This window comes from Corticium candelabrum, chromosome 5 (assembly GCF_963422355.1).
Source record: "Corticium candelabrum chromosome 5, ooCorCand1.1, whole genome shotgun sequence".
Lineage (NCBI taxonomy): Eukaryota > Metazoa > Porifera > Homoscleromorpha > Homosclerophorida > Plakinidae > Corticium > Corticium candelabrum.
In genome coordinates, this window is record NC_085089.1 from 984,147 (window position 1) to 999,981 (window position 15,835).

Below are 15,835 nucleotides of genomic sequence, written 5' to 3' on the forward strand. Positions count from 1 at the left end.
TAAGGAAATCAATCAATCAATAAATATATAAATAGTACAATAGTAACAATAAATATTTTAATCATTTTAGCTACGTCACAAAAACGTAAAGTTTTAATTCTATCTAAATATGCTACCTAGAAGATAGTATAGACAGTCTGTTCCAGTCCACCAGCTTTCGTATGGTCTTCAAGTTGTTTAGCAGTATGACGACTTAATTCAAGAAAGAATGCATTCTAGTAGCCGTTTCCCGATGACGAACATTGCCTGGCCTCGTGACCAGTCGACGTCTCACTGCATTTTCGGCTTTCCCGGATTGAGTCAACGCAGCGTAGCACGAAGCCATTAGTCTAATGACACACTGAGCTCTTGCAAGAACTTGTGAACAGCAAAGTAAGCACTAATTTAGAACATGTGTAGAGTACTTGTAACGTGGTAATCCGGGTGATTCGGACGAATTCACGCGCGTTACTGTTGTTGAGGTGTTATTTGGGTAAGAATGACGTACTTCTTAGCCCCAAGAGCAGGAGATCGAGCGTGGAGATGCAGCGATTGCGGAATTGACGGTTGGAGTCGCAAGGTAAAGCACACCCCACCCACAAGCTAGCTTGCAGCTTGCTATCTGCTCTTGCATGGCTGGTCACTTCTTCTTTTCAAACAGGAATTTGTAGAGCACAATCTGAGTTTACGGCACCACTATGCAATGGAGGAGATGAACAGACGGTATACTTGCAGTGTTAGCTGTTGTTGTGCCAATTGATTTTTCAACTTGTGGAATGCTTGAGTGTGGGAACAAACCAGAAAATGCCAAACATTCTAAGAAGTCTTGCAGGCATTAATTTTTAATTTCACTCCTGGCACTGCCATGATGTAGTAGTCTTTGATGGAGCAGTTGTTTTTGATGGAAGCATGTTTGGAGATAATCAGAAAAGCTGTAAAGGATGGAGCTACAGTACATATTGTTGTGATTAGAATGTGGCTTTGCTCTTTGTTTTTACATGCGGAAATATCTGATTTGGTATCAGGGTTTCCCAGGCTGTTTGTCGTGATGTCTTTACTGGATTTGTTTGTTGCTTTGCTAAATATTTGTAAATCAGAGTGGCAAAATTTATGGTCGGACATCGTGCTTTAGTAAGAGGTTGACCCAACATTTTAAATTTTGGGGCATTCATTCTTATTTGATTTCTGTATTTATTTGCTATCAAAATCAAAACATAAGATTTGGCTTGTTTGCTGTAGTTTTGTTGCAGGATTGCCGTGGTGGTTACAATTCATGGCAACTAAATTTTTATTAAATTTTAGTTAAAGCAAGGCCTGTAAAGTAATGACATGAACTGATCAAGAGATGAGCAAGCTAATTATCAAGAGCATGGTGTTGTTCAACAGACAACTTAGTTACCAGCATTTGGATCTCCCACCGTTTGTCCTATTCGACTGCAGCTAGTGCAATAAATGGTGTGTAGGGCAATAAATATGATATTGCTCTAAAACGTCATTTTGCAGTCACGCATCTGGAGGTCATCAGCTCTTAGATCTTGCCTGCTTCTGTCAGTTGTCTGGACTTTTGTGCTCATTGATTTCCTACCAGTACCATCCACGCAATAACTATGACACCTTTACCAGTCATGTAGGTATGTCCGATCAAAGCAAAATTGTGGTTTGTCATGAACACCAGTTGGTCGGTCAATAATCGATGACTGACCACTGTAGTCCACTTTGTAAATTATCTCTTAGGGGTCAACTAAGTGGCCAACCACTGGTTAATTGCTCACATTTACCAGGCCTTCTATGCCTTACAACCTCATCTTACACATTTTAAAACACACGTGTATAGTAGGCCTGGGCCAAGGCTAAGTTTGTTGTGCATTGTTAGATGACTTGTTTGCAAAGATTCAGTACTGTACACCCAAGAAGTCGTCAAACTTTGACATTTGTGCAATATCTGGCAGCATCTTTTTCGAACTTAGTTTAAAAGTGCTAAGCATTGCAATAGCTGTAATAACTCGATTTCATGTTGAGGGAAAAACTGATTGATAGCTGATGAAATTGACTTTTCTGAAACAAGGATACACGAAAGCAACATTTCGCTTGACAAACTCACGGCAATCAAAGCAGCTGTGACATCTAGGGCGTGTTCGATTGGGCTCTTCCCTGGAAGAGGCTCCGTGTGCACCCCCCTCCCAACTTCTACAGTTCTGCTGCTCTAGTCGGAAGAGTCGACTCTACTGACTCTGCTGCTGGTTGGAAGAGCAAACTCCTCTTTCAATCTCTACCAGCTTTGCACTGGAAGAAGTTGGAAGAGGGGTGGGCTCTTCCAGACTCTTCTGGAAGAGGCTGGAAGAGCCCAATCGAATGCACTTTTAGTTGTATAATAACAGGTCCGTAGGAAACGTTTCGAAATGATTCGGCCTAGTGTATAATAAGAGGGTGTGGTCCAAGGATAGCGTGTTAAGAGGGTGTAGTTAGGGTCAAACCAGCATGGTTTAAATGCTCTTTTGACAATGGTCTTCTTGTCAAAGTCTCGTTTAGGGAAGCTGCAATGTTTGGGTTGGTGGGGTTGGTCTTGATTGAGTCTACTCGGTAAGATGACTGTCGAACAACTACTGTCTGCCATGATCATCTGATCTAAGCGGAATGTGATGCTGTTAGCTTAATTAATAGTAATAGGCAGAGCAGGAATGGATGCCGAGAGAGGTAGTGACAGTGACGTGGCTATGCAATGACCTTCCACTCCACACTTTCAAGGCAGCGAAAATAGAAAATTTAGTCAAGATACATTATCTGCTTTCGGGAAAACTACATACATACATACATACATACATACATACATACATACATACATATATATATATATATATATATATATATATATATATATATATATATAATACCGTATTTCCACGCATTTAGCTGCATGCCAGTATAAGCGTGGATTACCAGAAACTTGCTTGTCGGACTCTGGTAATGATACTGACATGCCGGTATAGTGCAAGGAAGTGCCGGTAATGGCGAAGGAGCAACTACACATGTGTGGTAATTCTACTGCACACACGCCGTGATTCAATTTGTTGAATAGAGAATGCAGCTTCCCTCGAAGCCCAGCTAGAAAAGAGGAAGTCAAACAGCCAGAAGGTATTGAGAATGGATCTTTGTAGTGTGGCAGAAGATCATACACAATCGAAAAAGCTAGCAGTACTATGCAAGTACGACGAGCTTGGTGGAAACAAAACAAGAGTTGCCAGGTGATGTGGAGTGTCTCGTCAGTGCGTACAGGATTAGGTTTGAACAAGCAGAAGAACACACAGGGCTGAAGACAGAGAAAATCAAACATTATAGGGTTGACTATATACTACATCTACATGAAAAAGTATACGTCTTAGTGTTTATTTATGTTAGCTTAATCAAGATCTAAGAATGGATGCAACATAGATTTATGGGTCCAGGCTATAGGGAGGTTGGTCAAATCACATTTCTTTCTCCGGAATCTCGGTATACCCCGGGTATGCTGGCTCTCTGGTAATGCCGGCTTAAACTGGCATGCAGCTAAATTTGCAGAAATAGGTATATATGTATTAGTTATTTAATCACATACCTTCAAGTAGACGTTTTAGCCAATCGTTGGACTGATGGAAGTACAAACTTTAAAATGTGGTCTGGCCAAAATTGGACTGACCAGACCAGTTCTTACGGCTCTGAATAATATGTGCAGAAGTACTTGATACCACCAGCCTCAGTGAGCAATTGCCTGCGTACCAATCAAAATAATTGATCTGTGTGATCAGCAGTGTTTGATTTATACATTTTAATTAAAGCTTTTGACACTGGTACATCCACTTCCGTAGGTGTCTAGTGTAGAGTGCCTTCCAGATGTTCTTTCTTCTTCTCACCTACTTTGTGCTTCTTGACTAAGAAACATATCTGGAATTTGAGGCTATGGGAACCCTGACTTGGTAGATAATGCCATACCAATTATGAGCTGATGTACTTGCACTATAAACTGATTCAAGGAGTACTGCTCAACATTAGAGTATACGGGCATGCAGTTACCAAAAGACAGGAGAGCTTAGTTGCTATTAGTAGCTAGGTTTGGAGCTTTATCTTTTGGCTCGGTGGTTTTGCTTTGTATTTGCTTCATTTTTGTTACAGAAATGCACATGCACACACACATGCACACACACATGCACACATACACACAAGTTTTGCAAGACAAAGTAGGCGAGGCACAGTTTGAAGGGCTTTACAAGGTTATCACATCCTGCCATGTTATCACTATTTGACAAGTTAGAATTGTGACGTAATTAATTAACTGTCATTGGTTTGGCATGGTTTAAGTTAGCCTTGATTGACGGTATTGCATTTGACAAACATTAATGGCAGTGCGTATGGTGCATGTCAAGTTAACTATTATTTACTATGTGTATATCATAATAGCTATCTGTATGGCTGTTACTGTGCAGGGGCCACCACTGCTCGATCTGTAAAGTGTTTTACACCAGTTTGGCAGAGTATGTCAACCATGTGAATGGTAGAGGGCACCTTGAAGCATTGAGACATGAAGGATTGAGTTTATCTGATAGTGGCTACAGGAATAATCCTGTAGGTGGTGTGCGAATTCAGAGCTCACAAAGTCGATATGAACATTCACAGAGGCATGGAGATTTGTCTTATCGAAGAGTTTCTCGATATGAAAGAAGTGGTGACGCCCATTCACACCATCTTCGTGATCATGAATATACGAGATCAGTCAGACATCAAAATCATGGTCAGTCACATAGCACCAAGGAGGATTCACGACAAGGAGATCGTTGGCTTACTAGTAAGAACTCATCAGAGCGTCAAAGGATAACTTTGAGCAGAGATCATGATCGCAAGTTCTCTGTTGTGTTAGACAGTACAAGGGAAAAACATGAATCCAGTTTGGATAAACAGAATAGGGCAATGGAAGTTTTATCTCAGAATTCAAAGCATAGCATAGAAGCACCGAAGACTTCAAGTCATAAGGAAATTCATATTCTGGAGGCAAATGAGGTGGGCGATCTTGAAAAGCAAAAGCAGAGTAGTTTGGCTGTTACTGCATCTGCTAAAAGTGACAAACTTGATCAAAGTTGTTCGGTACCAAAACAGAAGACACCCATTGCCAGTTTACCTGAGTATTTATCACTTGAAGTTGACACTGACTGTTCAAGATCAGAAGAACAGACGAAAGCACAAGGCAATGAATTTTGTCTTGGTAATGATGGTGGTGCAATTGTGGATTTAGCTAGCTCTTCTAGCGGTACGTCAATTCTTCCTAAGTTGTTAAACACAACAGATGCTGGTGACACCATGTCAGACATTAATGATTCTTCTGATGTTCCCACTTCCTCACAAGAACAAAGACCTGCCAAACACTCTCATAGTGGTGATGGAATGTCTCCTATCCAGAGAAATGACAATGTATCAAGCCCTAGTCTAAGCACACAAAATGACAGCAAGTCAACGAACGTGAAGCCATTGAAGGATTGTGTTACCTCTCCCAGATCACTGATACAATTGAAAAAAATCAACCCACTAGTTGTTCAAAAAGTCTTGAGCCAAACACAGGGTAGTAAGCTTATTGATAACAAGACAGAGGAAGAATGCAGATCTACATTGGAAAGTCCCAGCAAGAAAGTCAAGCCTAATCAATCAACAAGTTCATCTGCTTCGTCTGTTTCTGACAACAGCTCTGAAAAGGCTGCTGGTGTAGTTCCATTGCAGCAAGACTTGGAAGAGAAACGTGTGCGTTTGCAGGAGGCATGCAAGAAGATTGACAAACAGGCAATTGAAACTCTTGAGAAGAAGAAGATCCGTGAGGCTGCTAGGTGGATGGATCAGGAGTCTGCACGCAGTGAACAGTGGCATAAAGCACAACAACAGGTACAGAGCAAAGATAGTCCAAGTATGGAACCAGAGGACTCCTCTAAATCATTAGAGAGTCCAACAAAGGTACCTGAAGGAGTTGTGACTGGTAGCAAAGGTGACAACAGCGTGGTTACTCCTCCCTCTGCTATGGCTGATGCAATGAGCCGATTGTGTTCTGTGCCAGGGTCAACCCAAACATCAGCCATGCGTCCACAGTGCCAGTACGTGTTGGAAGATGGAAAGCAGTGTGGTGTCATTACTTTTTCTCAGTTTTGTCCTTATCACAAGGAGCTGCAAACTAGTTCGCATGTCCAACCAGAAATTCAGTCACATATATTGGGCATGGATGGATCTATTGATATGGATGATTCTAGAGATGCCAGTGATCATGTAAACTTGTGTTTTGGTGATAACGAAACTTCTGTTGATGATGAAAAAACTGCCGGCCTTGTTTGGGATGATTCACAACTTAGTAGTGAAGCAGATGATACTAATGGTAAGCTTTCTTCCACATACAAAACTGTCAAGAATGGTACCCAGCGCTCAGGAGCTGACAGACTTGATTCTAGAACTGAAGAAGCAGATGGTGGTGCTAGTCGTGTAGTGACACTAAGTCAGAGAAAGCGAAAGCCTGAGACAGTGCTGCTTGCTACACAGAAGAAACCGAGAATGTCTTCATCTAATGAAGAATTTGTACAACAGTCATTGCGTAGTACTCCTTTGCAATCTTCTCAACAGCAGACGGGGATTAAGCATAAATGGACAAAGACAAAGAAAAAGTGTTTGCCTCGAGTAAACAAAAATCAAACAAGAACCTCAAAAGGGCAAAGAACAAATAGCCAAACTGCTCCACAAAAGCAACAGAATGATGGCACATGGTTAAACAGGGACATCGCAGTGTCAAATGAGTTGATGAAAGAGCTTGCAACAGTTAGAAATCGGAGGGGTAAAGCTTTAACGGAGGTAAGGAAATTGCAATCTCGCATGGACATTCTCTATGGAGAGATCAGACAGAAATTGAAACGAGAGGGTGAAATTGTAGCACAATTGAACAAAATGGCAAGCAGCCCTGTGGCTGCAAGTGTGAAATCACAAAGTGTTGACCAAACGCAAACTATTCACTCATTGCAGGGGAGAAGGCACAGGTTTGTGTTGTTTGAATTTGTTATTTGCATAATATATACACAATTGAGCAAGTGTTTTTAGGACCTCTCAGGCTTCTCCTCAACCTCTCTTGTCGACGTCTGCTGGTAGCGAAGTAACTGGTGGCTCAGTGATTTGTAACTCGGAAACATCAGTAAATACAGGAAGTAAGGCGGCGACATCTCGACGCATTGTGACAGTTGGGAATAGCAGTGGATCTTCTAGTCATTCTTTGACCACTCCACGTGCTCATAAATTGTTTGAGTACAGTTCATCTGAAGTTGAGGAGAATTCTGTTCTTTCATCTTCTGATCTTCGGTCTAAGTTGACTTCTCAACGCCAATGTAATTGGCCTATTGATTTGTCTCCAACAGCCATGTCTCCCAGTAAATTGAAGGTAACCATTTCCAGCACAACTAGTAGTAAGTCTGTAGGACAACAACCTGCTTCAACTTTCAAAGCAAAATCTTCACTTGGAAAAAAACAAGTTACTAAAGAGTCTTCTAGAAGTCTTTCATCTTCAAATAAACAAGGTGAATTCGAGCTACTATCGCCACAAGAAACTTTTCAACTTATGACATCTAGTTCAACTTCTGCAGTCTCTTCCAGTCCAGCAACATTGACACCATCTAAGAAACAATCTAGTATTGTCATCAAACCAGATCCTGATGGGCAATTGGAAGTGCCATTGAGATTGCCGTCTGGTAAAGCTACTCAAGGTCCATTTCATGGTCATGCACAGGTTGTTTGCTGTTTGAAGGTGCTGTTGTGATGTTACGTTTTTGTTTATTGTCTTCTTGTTGAATGAGGCTTTTTACAGGCTTCTGATGGCATTTTAATGAGCTGTTCTACTGATGGCATGTGTTGCCTCTTTAACACTCAAGTAATTATGCAACCATATACTGCACTGAGCAGAATGTGATTATAGCCTGCTAAATGTCACCATTTGTACTACAGACTCATCAAGTCATGAAGAAATTCACTGATCACTCAGCAGCTATTACATCTGTACAGGTCTGCTTTATGCTACACTGCAAAATGTAAACGTTAAGTTTATCTTATATCTGTTCATGGCTTGTTTTGTCAGTTGATTGTTGCGGATGGGAATTATCGACTCTTTTCTGGATCACAAGATCAGACTGTTAGAAGATTTGATCTTCAGGTTTGTTGGCTGTTGTCACTGTGATTGTCGATTCCTGTCATATGACATGTGCAATAGAGGCCAGCTAGTAGGGCATGCACACATAATTTTCGCTTCAGCTCTCAAGTGACAGCGTTGCACTCTAATTGGGATGTACTGTTTGTTGGTCTTGGCAGTGGTAATGTTTGCTGTTTGGATGTGAAGGTAATTGCATAAATGCAAAGCTGCAGAATCTCATTGCTGAGGTTATGTGGTGTAGGCAAATAAACTAGCAATCCGATACGACTGTCATTCCCCAAATGAAGTGATCTGTCTCGCTACTGGTAGCGAGGGAACTCAGCGGTTACTTCTTAGTGGATCTAATGACAAGACCATACGTGTTAGACATGCAGAGGTAAGTTGCAGTTGTGCTGTGTGTGAACTAATTGTATAAACGTAGATGTCATTATTGTTGAATACCTAGTTTTGTTAGAAACTACAACTAGCATTACATATTACAGTGGTGGCATGTTTGAGCACAACATTAAAAACAAATAAAAGCAGATCAATCTCTGTTGTTAATTATCTTAATGTAGAATTTTTCCCAGTAGAGTGTAAGGATAAATAGAAAATGTTTGTGTGAAAACATGATTGTTAAGTACTTCAAGTCTTGTGGTAGGAGTAGTACATACATATTAATTAATATTTAACTGACTTGTGCCTTGCAAAGTGTCATTGTAGTGTTCTTATACAATACGTATGTAAATGTCAATTACTCATTAAACAATTCTTAGTGATATAATACAGTAGCTAAATATTTCCGAATTTTTGTGTATTTCGCTTTTGATGATGCCTTTGTATAGACTAACTGTTGTGTGTCACTTTTAGACTGGTCTTCTCGTGAGAACTCTTACTGGACATCAACAATCTGTGCTCTGCATGACAGTAAGTATCATAATCTATGACGTAATATTTGTCACAGTGCTTTAGATTGCGTTTCATATAGATACACAATGATCACGTGTTTTCAGGTGGACTGGACAAAAGTGTACATGTTCACAACTACCATGTATACTTTTATGAGTCTTGTAATGTTTGCTGAGCACTTCACTTTGTTTTTGTTTGTGAAGACTGGCAAAATCGAGCGTATCATCCATGGACACAAAGGTAAAGTAACTGGGATTGAGTGTCTTGATGACTTGATCATCACAACATCTTACGATCAACATGTCAGATGCTATGATGCGGAGGTGTGGTTGTCTTGTATTTTTGTATTGTTTGTGTGTATTGTTTAGTGTGCTGTTGTTGTGGATAGACCTTCAAGCTACTCCAAGTTTGTTGGTATGATGAGCAACCAGTTCATTCATTGGCCACATTATTACCAGACATGGTGTCTATAGCTAGAATGAATCAAGTGTGTGTGCTACATGTTAATTGATGTGCTTTTATGTGTCGTGGTAGGTTTACATTGGAAGTCGTAATGGTGCTGTCAATGCTGTCAAAGTTGACTTACTTGAGAGTGTCACGTGCAAGGTTGATTGCTGCACGTTGCCTGTTAAGTTATCTGCATGTTTGATTAGTCTGTTTTATAGTGGACTGGATGCGGTATGAACTTTGGCAGCGGAGATTCTTTGCATCGTCACATAACTGGTTAATCTTCATGTGTATTTATGTAGGTTTTAGTGTAGTTTATGGATTTTTGCATTAGGAGTTCATAAGGGGAAGTTAGCCGTTACATTCCAATGTCAGTGGTTTGGTTGTAAGACTGTATTCAGAGGACATCAGCCTGAGACGGTAAGCTGATAGCACTTATCAAGTGAGTAGCTCTGCTGTTAGCAAGTTTTATGGCAGGACTTTTCGGAGCACATTACATCTCATTTAAACAAAAAGGAAGCAAGCGTTATTATGTAGATGTTTTTGGACCACAATGTACACGTACGTGTATGTGAAGATCTGCCTGAGATTTTTAATTAGCACATTGTTCTTGTTTGCTGTAGTACTAGTAGTTAATCACTGATGTGATGGTATCTAACCTTGTTAGCTCAAACTGTAAACTCTAGATCATTTTTTTGAAGTGGGATCTTGTGACTTAGTTGAGATTCCCAGCAATTCCTTTGTTGTCCAGGGCAGTGATAGGTGTGTCTGAGGTCTTTGTTAAATGCTTACTTTTGAATGGTATTTGACGTGTCCAGATCTCTCACAAGCTGTATACAACATGGGCGGTGGTCTGTCACAGCTCTTCAGCTAGTTCAATCAATAGTGTTAAAATGTAGGTGATCTTGTCACCGGCTCAAACTGTACGCATAGCCGTCTTGTTTTGGGTTGTGAGAATATTCCTACATAAAAAGAGCAGATAGCAAAGACAACTCTGTGCTCATAGTCATTACATAATGCATCTTGTCTTGCTATCTGCTGTTTCATTATACTTGTTGTCTGCTATGCACTTTCAGTGACTGTCGAGAGGTGAAGGGGCTGGTGTCACATCTTATGACAATCAATTGTGAAATCAGTTGTAGTGTGGAGTAATAAGAAAGTGAATTTGTTACCAGACTGAATTCTGTTTTATAATTAGTTGTAGTTGTGCAGAATTACAATGATTATAGACAAGATGTTTTCAGTAGCTGTAAGGTGGATCTACTGGTGTTATTATTGCCATCTACTACGCATATATATATATATATATATATATATATATATATATATATATATATATATATATAACTTTCAGCTGTTGCTGAACAAGAAGCTTGTATTTGTGGTAGACCAGATAGCAGAGGGTTTACTTTACAGCTGCTAAGCATAGTTGACACTTGACACACCTAATAAGTTTAAACAAGACTTGGTTTGTTTCATGTATGTAGTGCTACAGTAGAGCATTGTGGCATGCAGAAAGTGTAGCAATCGTTTGTCACTGCTGGCACATCATATTCATTTCCTGAAGAGCAGTGTCGCTTACTCTGCTGAAACAAAGGAGCTTTTGTTTTATTTCACTAAACGGTGGTCTCTCATGTGGCATCTGGTGCCAACATTGTGTCATCAGTTGAGTGAAGTAGATTGGACATGTAGCAGGAATGGGAGGTCTTTGTCCACGTTGGACAGCATTTGAAACCTCAAAATTGAATTTGTATTCCACGAAAGGCAACTGACGTGTCCAGATTTCCCACAATACAATACCAAAACTAAACACAATTAGTTGTGAACATGACTATACAAATACATGATGTGGTCAGTGGCGTCACTGGACCTCCAAAGCTGGGTGGGCCAGCCGCTAGGGTTATAAGACCTTGTCAGTTGTCTAGAGGCCCATGCACACCTAATATTGCGAGCTATGGCCCACCCAGATACTCCCTTGTTGAGCAATGCCACTAGCCACAGGTTTAACATTCAATTGACGATACAGTTACTGTAGTTACCTGTAGACATCTGCGGCTGTTCCGTAGTTATGTTGATATGTCAGCTCTGGAGCGCGCCATCGAACCGCCCCAAAATGCTGGGTACTCATCTCAACAGTGTCTCCCAACAGAGGACTGGTCATCGAGTGTTCTCTGTTTGTGGAAACTGAAAGCGATTGGAGTTGAACACCTTGTCCGAAATCAGACAGTTTGACGATCCAATTTCTGCTAACTAACAAATTGTCACTCTTTAGATCGTTATGTACTCGTGAGGGAACAAGATTGTGAAGGAACGCCATTGCAGTAGTGGCATCAAGAGCAAATTGAATGCGACGTGATAAAGTTAGTGTCACCGTTTCATCTTCGAGTACATCTCGAAGAGATCCACGGTACATGTATTCTGCCACAAGGAATGGTTGTTGATCAAAACTCTCGTTTTTGCCCGCTCCTATAAACATGACGATATTGGGATGGCGTATCGTCTGCATAAACCTTATTTCTCTTTCAAACTCCGATGTTATCTGATCACTCGAGTTGTGAAGAAGTTTGACGGCGACTGTCATCTCACGATACAGTGCTCTGTACACCACTCCGTATCCACCCATTCCTATTTTGTCCTGTAGCGTGAGCTCTTCATATTGAATTTGCCACACACTCGTCAGTTCTTGTACTTGCCTTGTAAGTTCATTTTCTCGTCTCCGTTTTTGTCTGATTATACGTGCGAATGTCCAGGCGATGCCAACAGCAACCAATAGAACAACAGAAACAGTCAGAGCAATGAGATAGTAGGTGGGAAAGCTACACTTTCTGCCTGAGAAGCCGATGTGGCAATGACACACAGGACTGGGTATCTTGTCGTGGTACTCAATGTAACAACTTCCATAGTCACACGCATCAGGGGTGCAAGTATCGCAATCGATGGGAGAGGTGGCTCCTGGTTTAGTGCTACAGGTGCCCATTGGACAAGGAGTGCATTTTGTTCTGTTGCTATTTGAGTAGGTTCCGCGTTCACACATATGACAAGGTGTTTTGTACAGATTAGGAGAGACGAATCCACCGGGACAATGGGGTAGAATGAAGTGCAGTCGAAATGAGCTTACCGTTTCTGCAACGAATACGTAAGGCTCAAAAGTAAATGATGTGATGGCATTAAGTGTAATGCCACTAATCCAACTTACAATTTGCCACTTGTTTAGAGAATGTATGTACAACCACGTTGGGTGACGTTTGTATGAACGCTCGCTTGCATTGTTTAGTGGAGATGCTTCATTACATTGAGCAGCAGTGATTACCAAAATATGGTCTCCAACTTTGGTTGAAGATGAGAAGCACTGAGTTTCTATGCAAGGGGAGGGACTGCTTTCGTTAGATTTGTTTGCTGACAGCTGCTGCCATGTGAGATTGTCTACATCAAAATGCCAAAGGTCATTGAAACAAGAGTGATTGGATGATTGCCCACCAAATGTAACCATTCCCGATTTCCATCTCGTGGCGCTGTGGCCAAATCGTGCTTTTGGCCCGTCTCCTTGCCAAACTATTTGCTGCCATTTTGATTCTGACAAATTGGAAGGAACTATTGATAGCATCCAGACATCGTTAAATACAGTTGGGCTTGTATTTTGTTCAGTGCATTTTCCACCAAACAACAAGACTGTTACAGAGTTGGCTTTAATTAGTGAGTAGTGCTTTCGATTCTGTATCGTTTGTGGTGTTGGAATATGGATCCAAGCAGTTGAATTTATCGAGTAGATCCATGTTTCTGTTGCAGTTGAGTAGGAACCGTTTTTCTTTCTTGGGCTACAAAAGACTAACACAGCAAGGTCTGTCAGACCGACTGCTTTACCTCCATCAATTAAAGGGAACTGTCCTCGTCGTAGTTGCCACCATCGCATTGTCTGTAGCTCAGTTTTCCACATTTGCGCTCGATGCTCTATCTCCATTGAATATCCATAAACATACAAATTGGCGCCAACTATTGCCATTGTTTGGTTCTCTATCCTTTTTGGTTCTAGAGGAGAGTCTGAAACACGAGTCCAAATTCTTACCTTCTCGACTGGTTGACCTAGGATCCAAGTGAATTGTTCACATCCTGTAGCAGCTCCTCCATACGCTACGATTTTTGGCCCGACAATGGCCAAAGGATGCTTTGGAGTAGTGCTAAATGAAGGAAACAAATTAGGAGAAAAGAGCAGTTGTGTCTAGATAAATTGTGTAACCTTGACTGCTGCATGCTGTGAAGATATATAGGCATATTACCGGCTGCTGTCATCCTTCCCCATCTGAATTTATCTTTTTGTGTAAAGTTGTGTACTATTAAAGTTGCGTTTGTTGTACTGAAGAGAATTAGTTCTCCTTCTTTCCTGTTCAAATACGCCATGTCGTCAACGTGTGTCGAGTCTGGTCTTTGTAGTATGTTGGTACTATGTATTCGCTTCCAGCTTGTATTTAACGAGGAACGCTCCCAAAGACTATCCTTTGTGAGACCATATATTTTCCCTATATTTGCCGCTACAGCAGTTAAAGCAATATTTGTTATTGGCGAGTGGACACTGTCGTCGTTGCTCACTCTTCTCCACTGGTATTCATGCTGATCTTGATCTTGCAAGCAGTACAATGTCCACAAGCTTGCCCAGTTTCCTTTTTTCTCGGTCACTATGACGGATTGATGACATTTGCATGGACTGTCTCTAAGAGGAAGAACAGCTGCTGAACTTTCATAAATGGACGGAGGAGGATGTGCAGGGGCTTCTTTCAGTTTTACTTCAGTCCATCGACTGCTGGTGGTATTGAAGATCCAAACGTCAATGCAAAATGTGTCTACACGGCAGTCTAAGGGTTTGCCTCCTATCAGAACGATCATATCATCACATAGTGATATCATTATGGGGTTTCTTCGTGGTGGTGGGTTGGGCTTTGTCTCTATTCTACTCCACAGTTGCTCTTTCATATCAAAGAACCACGTGTCGCTGGCAGTAGACTCTTCTCCGCGGTACCGCAAGCCTCCAAATAACAGCACTCCGGACGTCTTGTTGGTAAAGTGTCCCATCCTGCTATTAACGACTGCAGCAATTTGGAATCCTTCAGACGTCGCAGGTGGCAAGTTACAGTTCCAGTTGTCAAACGTTCTCCATCTGTTAGCTTCTGTGTAGCCATCATCAAAGGCGAACTGATTTTGCAAATTGGTATTTGCTGTATGTTCTTCTTGTTTGCAAAGATGAGTGTCAGAAGCTGCCACAAAAAGCAATAATTCATAAATGAGGAGTATTGACATGGACCACATATCTACACAGTCAGGCATGCAGAAGCTGGCACTGAATGAAGTCAATGATATCAAAACGCCTTGTAGATAAAGAGGGCGCGGAAAGCAGCTATCTATTATATACCAGCTTTGAAGTTTGTTCTTTCAGGGTAGCTGTTAATTAATTAAGACCACACTTCCAAGTGAGAAGTAAAACTGATCAAACAGTTTCAATGACTGTCATTTCGTTGTATCATTAGCCTTAATTAAAGAGAAAGTCCAACAAAAATGAACTTAACTAAATTAAACTTGTATGAGTAGATCTTACTAAGACCAAATCGAGCAATGTTACTGTAATGTGCAACGCCCACGCGCCCGCTCCCCGTCGACTAGGCTCCGCTCACTGCAAACAAATCAATGCATTTACGGATGACTGCTACGGATATATCGAGAATGCCGAATGTGAATGCGAAGATATTATGAAGATCTGCCTTCTTGCCGTCAGTGGTTCCTCTCTAAAGTAAAATGGTGTGGGTAGAGCTGTTTTCCCGCCAGACTTTCAAACGGAATTCCTCAGTACCACGGTTTACCTAGAGAACGCGCTTGTGCTTGAGTATATGTTTATCCTTGTTCTTTTAATATCCGAAGAGGAAGAGAAACATTCAGCGCGCCATCTGGCTTGTGCAACAGAGAATGATCCTATTTTCACATCCGGGATTGTAACCACACGCCAGACGGCACGCTGAACGTTTCTCTTCGGATACTAAAAGAACAAGGATAAAAATACTCAAGCGCAAGCGCGTTCTCTAGGTAAGCCGTGGTATTAAGGAATTCTGCTTGGAAGTCTGGCGAGAAAACAGCTCTACAGACACCATTTTGCTTTAGAGAGGAACCACTGACCACAAGAAGGCAGATCTGCATAATATCTTCGCATTCACGTTCGGATTCTCGATATATCGGTAGCAGTCATCCGTAAACGCATTGATTTGTTTGCAGTGGGCGGAGCTTAATCCGTGGAGCAGGCGCGTGGGCGTTGCACATCACAGAAACATCACTCGTTCTTGTATACAAAAGCGAAGA

General features: G+C 41.3%; 1 protein-coding gene across 1 annotated transcript; it reads left to right on the forward strand.

The window, feature by feature from the left end:
• The first annotated feature begins 346 nt into the window (after nucleotides 1–346).
• Nucleotides 347–10,303, forward strand: LOC134179397 (uncharacterized). Its single transcript, XM_062646275.1, has 18 exons — nucleotides 347–372; nucleotides 495–559; nucleotides 641–702; nucleotides 4,437–7,007; nucleotides 7,069–7,765; nucleotides 7,826–7,888; nucleotides 7,963–8,019; nucleotides 8,093–8,167; nucleotides 8,225–8,350; nucleotides 8,406–8,540; nucleotides 9,014–9,070; nucleotides 9,132–9,194; nucleotides 9,256–9,375; nucleotides 9,441–9,515; nucleotides 9,587–9,658; nucleotides 9,718–9,775; nucleotides 9,834–9,919; nucleotides 9,977–10,303. The coding sequence occupies exons 3-18, from the start codon at nucleotides 683–685 to the stop codon at nucleotides 10,034–10,036; spliced, it is 4,335 nt and encodes a 1,444-aa protein (XP_062502259.1). The 5' UTR covers nucleotides 347–372; nucleotides 495–559; nucleotides 641–682; the 3' UTR covers nucleotides 10,037–10,303.
• Nucleotides 10,304–15,835: the final 5,532 nt, after the last annotated feature.